Genomic DNA, 12,708 nt, shown 5'->3' with positions numbered 1-12,708 from the left:
TACGTCCCAAGTGCAAGCAAAATGGACTAGCTTAAATGGGGCATCGTAGTCGGCATAGACAAGTTACGCCAACGTGCCTCTTTCATGCTGTACGATTTTTATGACTCTTCTTGGGATGGATCCGGAGGTTACTGTTAAAACCTGGAAATAAGTGTTATCACAAATACTTAAGACAACTAGCAATTAATGAAAAAAACAGGATTAGGTAATTAGGGGCGATGTTGCTTATGCCAGGGATCCTTGACATAAAGCTGAGGCGTCTAATGCACTTGCAACTGGGCCGTCTCTTCAGTAAGTCTGCACTCCTTTATTTTCCTGCCTGTGCTTTGCTATGTGGAATTTAGAGACTTATGGTACAGAAACTAAATCATTAACAAACACTTCAATCATTAGTAGTCTCTACACTCAAAATAGAGATGCGCAGAACCTAACCGGCAGTTCTCCATGGAATCACCAGCGACAGCAAAGTACAGTGTGGAACACTATTATTTTGGTTTTCGTGGACATGTACTGCTTCTATGTTTTTCCACAGCAGAATGATGCAGTGTAAACGTGGTAGACATACAGCATTTGATTGTATTAGGCAAGAAACATAACTAGCAATGGGCCAGCACTTGCAAGACTAATGTCCCTTCCTTTATATAAAATGTTATGAGTTATGAATTAAGATGAATGGAATACTTGATTCTTGCTCGACTGTAAAGTAATCCCTTAATATATCTTTAAAGGAGGGCACATTCTCCAGACGTTGTCACTAGCTGTGACATGTGGGAAAAAAGATTGAAAGGAATTCAAGGACAAATTACTCTAATCAAAGTGAGCTGCTTTTTTTTGTCAATTTAAAAATTCTCAGTTTTCAGCAATAAAAGATAATTGACAGATTTGTAAGTACAGTATAAATTGCATGGCGGTTTTCATTTTATTCTTTACTCTGACTATTACTCCTCTGCTTCTGTAATCTTATCGCTGCTGGCACCCCAGACCTGAATTGTCTGCAAACCCTTTAACACTGTGGTTGTAGTCAGTATTGTAACAGGCCCTTCAGCCCACTATGTTCATGCTGATCATCATGCCTATCTATACTAATCCCATTTGCCTGCATCGATTGCATATTCTTCCATGTCTTGTTAATTCAAGTACTTGTCCAGATGCCTCTTAAATGTTGTTTCTGTTTTGCCTCCCTGACCTCCTCTGGAAGTTCATTCAAGATAACAATTACTCTTTGTGTGAAACATTTACCACTCAGAAATTCCACACAATTCTCCCAAAGACCCATTGATTCTTATCAATATTATTTTTTTAATGTCACAACTTCTTTTATCTTCACGCTTGGCACAAGTCGTTGCTAATGTCACCGCTCTTCTTTTCAACCCCGCTATTACACTACCTTTGGACTGTTTTTACTAAACCCAATTTCGGACCTGTTCGTATTAAGTCTCTGCATAATGATGTACGAGTTAGCTCATCAAATATATCTGAAATTGAAATGCTCTAAAAGACGTGCCTATTGTGGTGGATTTGACAGGAGTTTAATGACTGTATTTTGCTCAGGCTGCCTCTTGGACCCAGGAGACAGGAGGAGATAGTGACAGTGTACCTTACATGGATTCCCGTACATTGATGCCACCTCCATTCCGATCTGTGAACAAGCAGCAGGGACTGTCATCACCTCCCACAAGGGCTGAAATGGCAAATAAAATTGGATTTGCTGGAAAATCTGCCTCTGCTGAGGCTGGTTGGTATTCACCAGGATCCAGAACTCGTGGCGTTGAGGCAGAAATGTCACCAAGGACAGGAAAAGATGCCTACATGCCAACTGCTTGGCCACCCAGTTACTTCAAACCTCAAGCAGCACAGCCTGTTCCACCCAGTGATTGCAGCCGGCTTGATCTTGATCTGGAATTTGGGATGAAGCCGTTTCCTGACAGAACTCTCCAGCTGATGACCAGTGGTTTGGAAATGCCAAATCCCTCAATGGAAGCAAAACCTGTAAAAATCCCAGATACATCCCTCTCTGGGTTACATACGTCACGGGTTCATGGGAATCCACATAACAACGTTTTTGAGACTTATGGTACACAAATTAAACCCTTCAACAAACACTTTAACCATTTGCAGTCTGCACAGCCAGTTATATATGCCAATAACGATTTCCAGGCATTTGGTGGTGTATCCGGTGCCAGCAGTTCACAGTCCGATGAGCCTCGGTCATCCTATCATGCTGTAATGGAGCAACTGTTCTTCAAGTTTCCTACAATAAACAAGTAAGTTATTTTGCTAACAACCATTAAAAAAATATCTTGCATCGTGTTGAAAGAAAGAACTTTGCTTGGATCCATTCAGCTTCCATCTAGCAGAAATGCCATGTGAATCTTGGAGTTGTAATCCAGTGACATAAAAATGAACAATACAGATACATTCTCAGGATGCCCCATTTACATTCCTTGCTCATCCCTAATTGCCTTTGGGAAGTTGGTGGGGAATTGGCACTTTGAAATGCAGAGGTGATTCTAGTAAAGTACTCCCACCATGGTGTAGGGTATGGATTTACAGGGTTTAGAATCCACAAAGATTCAAGAGAGTTTATTGTCATGTGTCCCAGATAGGACAAGGAAATTCTTGCTTTGCTTCAGCAGAACAGAATATAGTTGGCATGAATACAGAACAGATCAGTGCGTCCACATACCATTATATAAATGTATGCACACATGAATAAATAAACAGAGAAAGTGAAAATAAACAGATAATGGTCTATTAATGTTCAGAATTTTGTTTCAGTTGAGTTTAATAGGATGATGGCTGTGGGGAAGTAGCTATTACTGAACCTGGACGTTGCAGTCCTCAGGCTCATGTACCTTCTACCTGAAGGTAGCGGGGAGATGAGTGTGTGGCCAGGATGTTGTGGGTCCTTGATGAATGCTGCCAGCCTTTTTGAGGCAGCGACTGCGATAAATCCCCTCGATGGTAGGGAGGTCAGAGCCGATGATGGACTGGGCAGTGTTTGCTACTTTTTGTAGTCTTTTCCACTCCTGGGCCCTCAAATTGCCGAACCAAGCCACGATGCAACCGGTCAGCATGCTCTCTACTGTGCACCTGTAGAAGTTAGAGAGAGCCTTGACATACCGACTCTCCGTAATCTTCTCAGGAAGTAGAGGATAAAGGAACAATGATGCGACCTGGTGAGGAATCTGCAGGCAGTGGTGACCTCTTGCACAGTAGTCACAGGTTTGACAGGTGAGAGTTTGTGGAAACCAGCAGGTTCATCCCATATAATTGTAGGCATGTGCCCACGGCTTCAGCCCTGTCTGCTTGGATGGAAGCAGTTTAATTTAGCTTAGAGATACAGCGCGGAAACGGGCCCTTCGGCCCACCGAGTCCGCACCGACCAGCAATGCCCGCACACACACTAGGATCAATTTTACATTTACACCTAGCCAAATAACCAACACACCTGTACGTCTTTGGAGCAGGGGAGGAAACCGAAGATCTCTTGATAAAACCCACGCAGGTCATGTGGAGAAAGTACAAACTCCATACAGACAGCACCCATAGTCGGGATCGAACCCGGGTCTCCAGCGCTGCAGACGCTGTAAGGCAGCAACTCCACCGCTGCGTCACCTTGCCGCCCAGTTGTCCTAGTAACTGGCTTTGTAACAACAATGATTGTTTAGAATTTGGGTATCTGTCAGCTGAAGAAAGTGCCTTGCTGAGAAACAGTAAGAAAACTTCACAAGTTCATTTTTGGTTCTTTGGGTATTTTTAAGGCGGAGATTGGCATGTTTTTGATTAGTATGGGTGTCGGGGGTTATGGGGAGAAGGCAGGAGAATGAGGTTGAGAAGAAAAGACAGATCAGCCATGATTGAATGGCAGAGTAGACACAATGGGATGAATGGCCTAATTTTGCTTCTATGCCTTATATAAGTACAATACCTTTCCAGGATATTTTGATTGATTAGCGATATACCAGTGCTTTCTTTTTGAGAACAAAAATGTGCCGGTACACGTCTCATTCTTTGCTGTTAGTGTTTCTGATAAATCGTCGTCCTATAAACTGCTTAAACTGTTTAGGGGCCTGACTGGCTAATTTAAATAATACATTTTATTTTTGTAACTTTTGTACTCTTTTTGTAATATTAAAATTTGAGAATCTAGTTGTAACTTTTTAAGAGATGTCGGTGTGCCATACCAGACATACAATGACAATGAAAGCACTGGGATGCACCATACATGGTGCTCAATGATTTTAATGCTTTTAAAGTCTTTATTGCTTGCATTTTGCCTGGCTGTATTTAGACTAATTTTATCTATTCTATATTACAGAGCCGGATTGCACTTATTTATTAATAAAGTGAAGGAGGAAAATGGTAGCACACTCTCAGGTTTATCTGTGGAGGAGCTGGTGGGCCGAGTCTCTTATTATATTCACCAGGGCACCCATCCAGAAATGGTGAGTATGATTTCACTGCATTCCTAATCACATCGCAAAATCTAACACTGCACAATGCAAGAAAATAATAATGTATTACAGTTGTCATCTAACAAGATAGTTGCAAAATATAAGTTTAATTATTTTTATTGCAGCTACTCCTTTTCCCTTTGAGCTCATTGATTAGTGAATCTACTGAATCACCCTTGCTTGTGACTTGTTGAACTCACCTGCAGTTGATGTGTAAATACAGCGACACTATACATTGATGACTCTTGAACGTTTCCTCTGCTGCAGAATATAGTTTTTTGTCATTAATAGTAGAAACGGTATTTAAAACAGCCTGGGTGTGATTAGGCTACCATTCTGGTTTGATCATTGTCGGATGTATTTTAAGTCACTCATTTAGAGATAATTATAGCACCAATATAATGCTTGCTCTATCGTGTTTCTCAGATTTGCTGTGTTGTAATATTAAAATATTATGGATGCCATTTTGCAGAATAAAAATTACTTTAATTTTATGACCCAGGCATTATGTAATAATTTAACATTTTGATTTGAATTTTTTTAAACTGGATAGTTTTGAGGATATTAATTCTGGCTGTCAGATTGCATTTATATTTTCAGGTTTTTATACATATTCAATGCATACTGTTAGTTTTGAAACTGCACTCAGCAGCAAAGAGAGATTGACATTCTAATGAAGGCACAAGAGACAGATGCTGGAATCAGCTGCAAAAAACAACAGCATTTGGAGGAGCTTAGTACTGTTTCACAGGCAGCATCTGTGAAGGGCAATGGCACCAATTAGCAATCTACTATTTGATAGTTAAAACTATAGATTTATTGCTGGTTTATTGCATTTTAATTGCTAGGAGCAGTTAAATTTAAATGTATTTTATTCGAAACAGAAATTCTTAGTTATTTTATAGCGCTTGTTTAAAAATCTACAATAAACATAAACTCTTAACAACTTGCAGTTAGTAACTTTCAATTAAACTGCTTTAAATTGACGCCTTCATTGTGCAGTTGCCATAGTTGGGCCAGCTTAATTGTTTTGGGATGCATTTAAAATTGTCAACAGAATTAACTTTTGCATTTTGTCTATCTTTCTTTCAGACATACGCATCTCGAATCGATCCATTATCATTTGCGCCCATGAGCCACGAAAATCCTTTCTTCCCCAGTCACCACGCTCCGCATTCTGACCAGTCACGAACATTACCGGATGGGTTCAGCGGCCTTGCTCCAGCGGGTGCATCTGCTGCAGGGTTTGAGTTACCTCTTGGAGATTTACTGGAATTGGAAGGCTGTTTTGATGAAATGTAAAACCACAGAAACAAATTCACAATCTAGGTGTATTATTGTAAGTTTATGTGAACGTAGTTGGGTAGCATGTGATGTTAATCGCTCAAATTATCAGTGCGACAAAGCAAAAACTACATACTTTTTCCACCTGCACACAGATAATGTTGTAAATTAAGTGAAAGTAGAGTGTTGATTCGATCTCAAACATGGTCCTAATTGAACCGTTCCTTTCTGTAAAGCCTGTTCTGTGAACCGTTCGTACAGAAGTCGCATCCTTGGTTCCACCAAACCTTGATTTGATATTGATTTATTATTGTCACATGTGCTAAGATACAGTAAACAATGGGTTCTTACCCAATGTTTCAAAAACGGTAAAAAATCTAGAACTACTTTTAAATGTGTGAGATAATGATCATTGGGCAATGTAGAAACAAGGATCTGCTGATGCTGTTTTATATTAAAGACAAAATGCTGGAGTAACATAGAAACATAGAAATTAGGTGCAGGAGTAGGCCATTCGGCCCTTCGAGCCTGCACCGCCATTCAATATGATCATGGCTGATCATCCAACTCAGTATCCCGTACCTGCCTTCTCTCCATACCCTCTGATCCCCCTAGCCACAAGGGCCACATCTAACTCCCTCTTAAATATAGCCAATGAACTGGCCTCGACTACCCTCTGTGGCAGAGAGTTCCAGAGATTCACCACTCTGTGTGAAAAAAGTTCTTCTCATCTCGGTTTTAAAGGATTTCCCCCTTATCCTTAAGCTGTGACCGCTTGTCCTGGACTTCCCCAACATCGGGAGCAATCTTCCTGCATCTAGCCTGTCCAACCCCTTAAGAATTTTGTAAGTTTCTATAAGATCCCCTCTCAATCTCCTAAATTCTAGAGAGTATAAACCAAGTCTATCCAGTCTTTCTTCATAAGACAGTCCTGACATCCCAGGAATCAGTCTGGCGAACCTTCTCTGCACTCCCTCTATGGCAATAATGTCCTTCCTCAGATTTGGAGACAAAAACTGTACGCAATACTCCAGGTGTGGTCTCACCAAGACCCTGTACAACTGCAGTAGAACCTCCCTGCTCCTATACTCATATCCTTTTGCTATGAAAGCTAACATACCATTCGCTTTCTTCACTGCCTGCTGCACCTGCATGCCTACTTTCAATGACTGGTGTACCATGACACCCAGGTCTCGCTGCATCTCCCCTTTTCCTAGTCGGCCACCATTTAGATAATAGTCTGCTTTCCTGTTTTTGCCACCAAAATGGATAACCTCACATTTATCCACATTATACTGCATCTGCCAAACATTTGCCCACTCACCCAGCCTTTCCAAGTCACCTCGCAGTCTCCTAGCATCCTCCTCACAGCTAACACTGCCCCCCAGCTTAGTGTCATCCGCAAACTTGGAGATATTGCCTTCAATTCCCTCATCCAGATTGTGGCGGCTCCCAAGGGTCGTGCCATCATAGTGTCGAACCCAACGGCACAGGAGTGGTTCAGTCCGGAGGCGGCCCTTAGCCGGAGGCTTTAAAGACAGGGGTTTGGGTGCCATCTTCCTCTCGTTTGGTCTTCCCTACAACTGGGAGGAACATAATAAAAAGTGCCTCTCAAAACACGACTTTGTGCTTCATTCTGAGACCCACGCACTACAAGATCATTAATATATATTGTAAATAGCTGGGGTCCCAGCACTGAGCCTTGCGGTACCCCACTAGTCACTGCCTGCCATTGTGAAAAGGACCCGTTTACTCCTACTCTTTGCTTCCTGTTTGCCAGCCAGTTCTCTACCCACATCAATACTGAACCCCCAATGCCGTGTGCTTTAAGTTTGTATACTAATCTCTTATGTGGGACCTTGTCGAAAGCCTTCTGGAAGTCCAGATACACCACATCCACTGGTTTTCCCCTATCCACGCTACTAGTTACATCCTCGAAAAATTCTATAAGATTCGTCAGACATGATTTACCTTTTGTAAATCCATGCTGACTTTGTCCAATGATTTCACCACTTTCCAAATATGCTGCTATCCCATCTTTAATAACTGACTCTAGCAGTTTCCCCACTACCGATGTTAGACTAACTGGTCTGTAATTCCCCGTTTTCTCTCTCCCTCCCTTCTTAAAAAGTGGGGTTATGTTTGCTACCCGCCAATCCTCAGGAACTACTCCAGAATCTAAAGAGTTTTGAAAGATTATTACTAATGCATCCACTATTTCTGGAGCTACTTCCTTAAGTACTCTGGGATGCAGCCTATCTGGCCCTGGGGATTTATCGGCCTTTAATCCATTCAATTTACCCAACACCACTTCCCGGCTAACCTGGATTTCACTCAATTCCTCCAACTCCTTTGACCCGCGGTCCCCTGCTATTTCCGGCATACATTCCAAGAAATCCTCTTCCTCAGCACCCCTGCCAATTTGATTCACCCAATCTATATGTAGATTGAAGTCACCCATTATAACGGTTTTGCCTTTGTCGCACGCATTTCTAATTTCCTGTTTGATACCATCTCCAACTTCACTACTACTGTTAGGTGGCCTGTACACAACACCCACCAGCGTTTTCTGCCCCTTAGTGTTTCGCAGCTCTACCCATACCGATTCCACATCCTCCAAACTAATGTCCTTCCTTTCCATTGCGTTAATCTCCTCTCTAATCAACAACGCTACCCCACCTCCTTTTCCTTTCTCTCTATCCCTCCTGCATATTGAATATCCCTGGATGTTCAGCTGCCAGCCTTGGTCATCCTGGAGCCATGTCTCCGTGATCCCAACTATATCATAGTCATTAATAGCTATCTGCACATTCAACTCATCCACCTTATTACGAATGCTCCTTGCATTGAGACACAAAGCCTTCAGGCTTGTTTTTACAACACTCTTACCCCTTGTACAATTATGTTGAAAAGTGGCCCTTTTTGATTTTTGCCCTGGTTTTGTCTGCCTGCCACTTTTACTTTTCACCTTGCTACCTATTGCTTCTACCCTCATTTTACACCCCTCTGTCTCTACGCTCACACATTTAAGAAACCCTTTCCCTTTAACTCCATCCTCCACTATCCCATTCGACACCCCACCCCCCTTATTCAGTTTAAAACCACCCGTGTAGCAGTGGCAAACCTGCCTGCCAGAATGCTGGTCCCACACCTGTTAAGATGCAATCCGTCCCTTTTGTACAGTTCCCCCTTACCCCAAAACAAATCCCAGTGATCTAAGAATCTAAATCCCTGCCCCGTGCACCAGTTCCTCAGCCACACGTTCAAGTCCCGTATCTCCCTGTTCCTGCTCTCGCCAGCACGAGGAACTGGAAGCAAACCGGAGATAACAACCCTGGAGGTCCTGCTTTTCAGCATTTTTCCGAGCTCTCTAAAGTCACGCTGCAGAATATTCATCCCCTTCTTTCCGACATCGTTTGTGCCGACATGCACTACCACTTCCGGATGTTCACCTTCGCCCTTGAGGATTTTCTGCACTCTGTCCGTGACATCCTGGATCCTGGCACCAGGAAGGCAGCACACCATCCTCGCATCCCGTCTGTTGCCGCAGAAACCCCTGTCCGTACCTCTCACAATGGAGTCTCCCACTACAATGGCGTTGCCTGCCTTAGGCCTTTTTGGTTCTGGCTCAACAGCCCTATTCGCATCGCAAGCCAGTCCGCCGCTCAGTGTAAACACGCCTTCTGTCCCGACAGCTTCTAAGTGGGTGAACCTGTTCACAAGAGGTACAACACCCGGGGACGTTGGCATTCCATGCTTCCCTCCCTTTCTCACTGTCTCCCACCTTCTCTCTTCCAGTACCTTAGGTGTAACAATCGTACTGTAGGGTTAGGCCACGTCACTGGGAAACACCGGGCAAGCTGACCCTCATAGAATGTGAAAGAATCATTTTACAGATTACAGCCAAACACATGATAAGATAGTGATGATGTTATTGGTTAGGTGGGGTCGTGGGTGTGGATTGATCAGATGGTCACAGTGATTTTTGTTTCATTTTTGATAGTTGAGATAAAATTAAAGCAACTTGCAAGAGCTGCAAAATATAACCACCTCCTATTTCCGGCCTACTCTCATTACAAGTCACTCTGGCAGCCACTCAAAGGAGCTCTAATTACTACCCCTGTCTGTATTTTGCGTGCAGCTTCCTGTTAGTTTAAATGTGTATGGTTCTTTTTCATTATGAAGATAATTTCAATAATTAGCTGGAGGATTCTGTTCCCATTTGTGCAGGAAATAGGTTCTGCCTGTGGGTCTTTGCAAGGTGCATACAGTCCAGCTCCCACACACATGATTGGGTTGTAAGCAGTTTGAAACACAGATGAACAGATTTCACTGCAACTATGTGAGCAAGTACATTTCCAAAGGGTTTGGTGGAATCAAGGCTGCTATTTCCCTGTGGACAGCCAAACACTGGGTATATTTTCTTCAGCTCAGAATGTGGAACTGCCAAGCAGGTCAAGCAGTATCTGTAGAGAAAGAAAGAAAGTTAATGTTTCTGGTTGAAGACTTTTCATCAGAACTCACTGACGCAGGTGTATTCTTCTTCTTTCGTGTGGAGTGCACAGCCTAAAGTTGTTGGACAACTTGTTCTATTTGATCTTCTATTTGTGCACGTCGAGTTGATTGCATTAGTCGAAACAGGGCGGACCACGTGAAGGTGATCTTCCACCCCACGCAGGAGTATTCTGGTGATCTGATGAAAAATCTCAACTTTATTTTGGGTAACTTTGGTTTATCGACTGAATATGAATCCAAATATCTATTTCCACATCTGACTTTTTACAAACTGTTCTAAAATGTTTTAATTATCCAGCATTCCAACATAAGAATCATTGTGGTACAATACCAACTGCAAATGTCGAAGATATAATCTTCAAGTAAAACTCCAGACCTTCAAGGTATTCACCAATATGAATTAAAATCAGAGATAAGATCCCTGCTTTACTGCCCCTTCATGATATATAAATTCCTACACTTTCAGCCATCGTGTGAAAATTCAGGTTAATGCTGCAAACACAATCTATAAATCATTAAGATTTAGGACATAATTAATGGCATTGTTGTTATTTCTCATAATCCTCAAATTGTAAAATGATCAAGAGTCAAGAATACACCAGGATACATCATTTTGGCCACTGATATCTGAGAAAAAGTATAATTGTGGCAGCATACTATTAATTTTCGGACTCCCAAGATGACACATTCCTGCATTGCACAGCTGATTGTTCGAAATCTGTGAAAAGATAACCCCAGACATGTCAGTGAGATTAATAAATACCAGACACAACTCATTGGGTATTTCTCTTACTGTTGTGTTCAAGGTGTGTGTGATCTAACTAGAATTTTACAATTCGTTCACGATTAAATAACTGCTTGTGCACAATTACGTGTTTGGATTCAAAATGTTCCAGATCTGAAATAAAAATAAATTATAAGCAAATTAAGTAATTAATTGCCTCCAATGGGACTTTTTTCAGAGCTTTATTTTATTATCTCACCTTACAAAGAGGAGGTTGGTCAACATAGCCAGTTTGTTCAATAGAAGGCAGTTCTATGGGGAATGGGGGCAGAAATGGGAGAGGATACACATGAGGGACTCTTGAGCAAGAGACTAGTTGTCTAAGTTCATTGCTCCTTTTAGGATTTTGGGGTGAGGATTTGTTCACGTTCTCCAACTTCAAGTTTTGTTTACATCTCACAAAAACATGCACTTTTAGTAAACATAAAGTTGACCAATAACAATATATATGAAGAAACATGTCAAAATTATCTCTTGCTTAGGAATGATTCCACGAGGGAGATGGATATGAGATGTAGGTCTGATTTCTTAATGAAAAACAGCTGAGTATTCGAACATCTAAACCTTGAAACTAACTTGTTTTGTGAAATTTAAACAACGTTCCTGTGATTGTTCTTGGGGTGGAGATAGATGTGGGTGGGAGAGCTGAAGCGATGAGATCTGTAGGGGACCAGAAGATGGTGGCCTGAGGGTCCAGCTGGGATGGAAGGCAAGCACCAGTTCAGGAACTTCCCAGTCCTTGTTCCCCTCTAGTAGATAGTAGCATTCGATCCAATTTGTGATCCCAGCTACAAAGACAGATGTATAGGGAGGTTTCACGGCAGTCGGGTCACGACCCATGACCCGTACTGTTGCTACGCTACTCCAAATGGATTACACGCGATGAACTGCAGGTAGGCACACCGTTGTTTCCAGCGTAGCGGGCCCGTTAAAACCCGCTGAAAGTGTCAATTTTTGCGCTGTAAATAATTATGGAAATCGGGATAAGCGTGAGAGACATTTAGCCTATTTCAGAATTCCAAAAGTGAGGAGAAATGACGGTAGATAAAAACGAGAGCTGAAGGGACAACAACAGACAGAGTGCTTGGCGAACATTGGCCGTTTGCTCACTGCATTTCATCAACAGTAAAGCATTATTTGTGTTTCTTGATTCCTTTGGCATCTAAAAAGTTTCAGAAGTGATAAATCTGGCTGTAATTTTTAAAAATCGCCCATGGTTCTCGTGGGTTTTTACATACAAAATGAAAACGCATCTGAAGAAAAATTTACAACCAGATTTATCACTTCTGAGAATTTTTAGATACCAAAGGAATCAAGAAAAAACACAAATAATGCCTTACTTGATGAAATGCAGTGCGCAAATGCGATAATTCCCAATATTTTCAATGTTTACCAAGCACTTTAGCTGCTGTAGTCCCTTCAGTTCTCGCTTCTCTATACCTTCATCTCGCTTCACGTTTGGAATTCTAAAGTTGGGTACATGTCTCTCACACTTACCTCGACTCCCACAATTTTTTTCAGCGCAAAAATTCAACATTTTGGCGGATTTTAACAGGTAGGAAAGTACACGTTTCTAGCATTAATAACATATACCGGAAGTGACGGATGTCTTCCAGTTGGATTTAGCGGCTCCGTGCATCGAGCCCTATGACCCAGTGACCTTTCGTG

General features: G+C 42.0%; 1 protein-coding gene and 1 long non-coding RNA gene across 3 annotated transcripts in view; both read left to right on the top strand.

The window, feature by feature from the left end:
- The window catches only part of LOC116991350, a 53,430-nt gene extending 47,212 nt beyond the window's left edge, over positions 1-6,218 (top strand). Inside the window, exons 36-39 of one of the 2 annotated variants that reach the window (XR_004416766.1) lie at positions 729-816; positions 1,552-2,264; positions 3,146-3,234; positions 4,322-4,408. Coding sequence is in view for 1 of the 2 variants with exons in the window: in XM_033049918.1 (XP_032905809.1) it covers positions 729-816; positions 1,552-2,264; positions 4,322-4,448; positions 5,550-5,759 (1,138 nt within the window). In the remaining variant the exon portion in view is untranslated. Of the gene's footprint in view, positions 1-728; positions 817-1,551; positions 2,265-3,145; positions 3,235-4,321; positions 4,449-5,549 lie in introns of those variants that run through there. The other variant, XM_033049918.1, reaches the window with a different exon arrangement.
- Positions 6,219-10,167: 3,949 nt separating this feature from the next.
- LOC116991352 lies at positions 10,168-11,193 on the top strand. Its single transcript, XR_004416767.1, has 2 exons — positions 10,168-10,273; positions 10,420-11,193. It is a non-coding gene; the product is annotated as an uncharacterized LOC116991352 (long non-coding RNA).
- Positions 11,194-12,708: the final 1,515 nt, after the last annotated feature.

This window comes from Amblyraja radiata, chromosome 33 (genome assembly GCF_010909765.2).
Source record: "Amblyraja radiata isolate CabotCenter1 chromosome 33, sAmbRad1.1.pri, whole genome shotgun sequence".
In the NCBI taxonomy this organism is placed as follows: domain Eukaryota; kingdom Metazoa; phylum Chordata; class Chondrichthyes; order Rajiformes; family Rajidae; genus Amblyraja; species Amblyraja radiata.
This window is presented reverse-complemented; position numbering and strand designations above follow the sequence as displayed.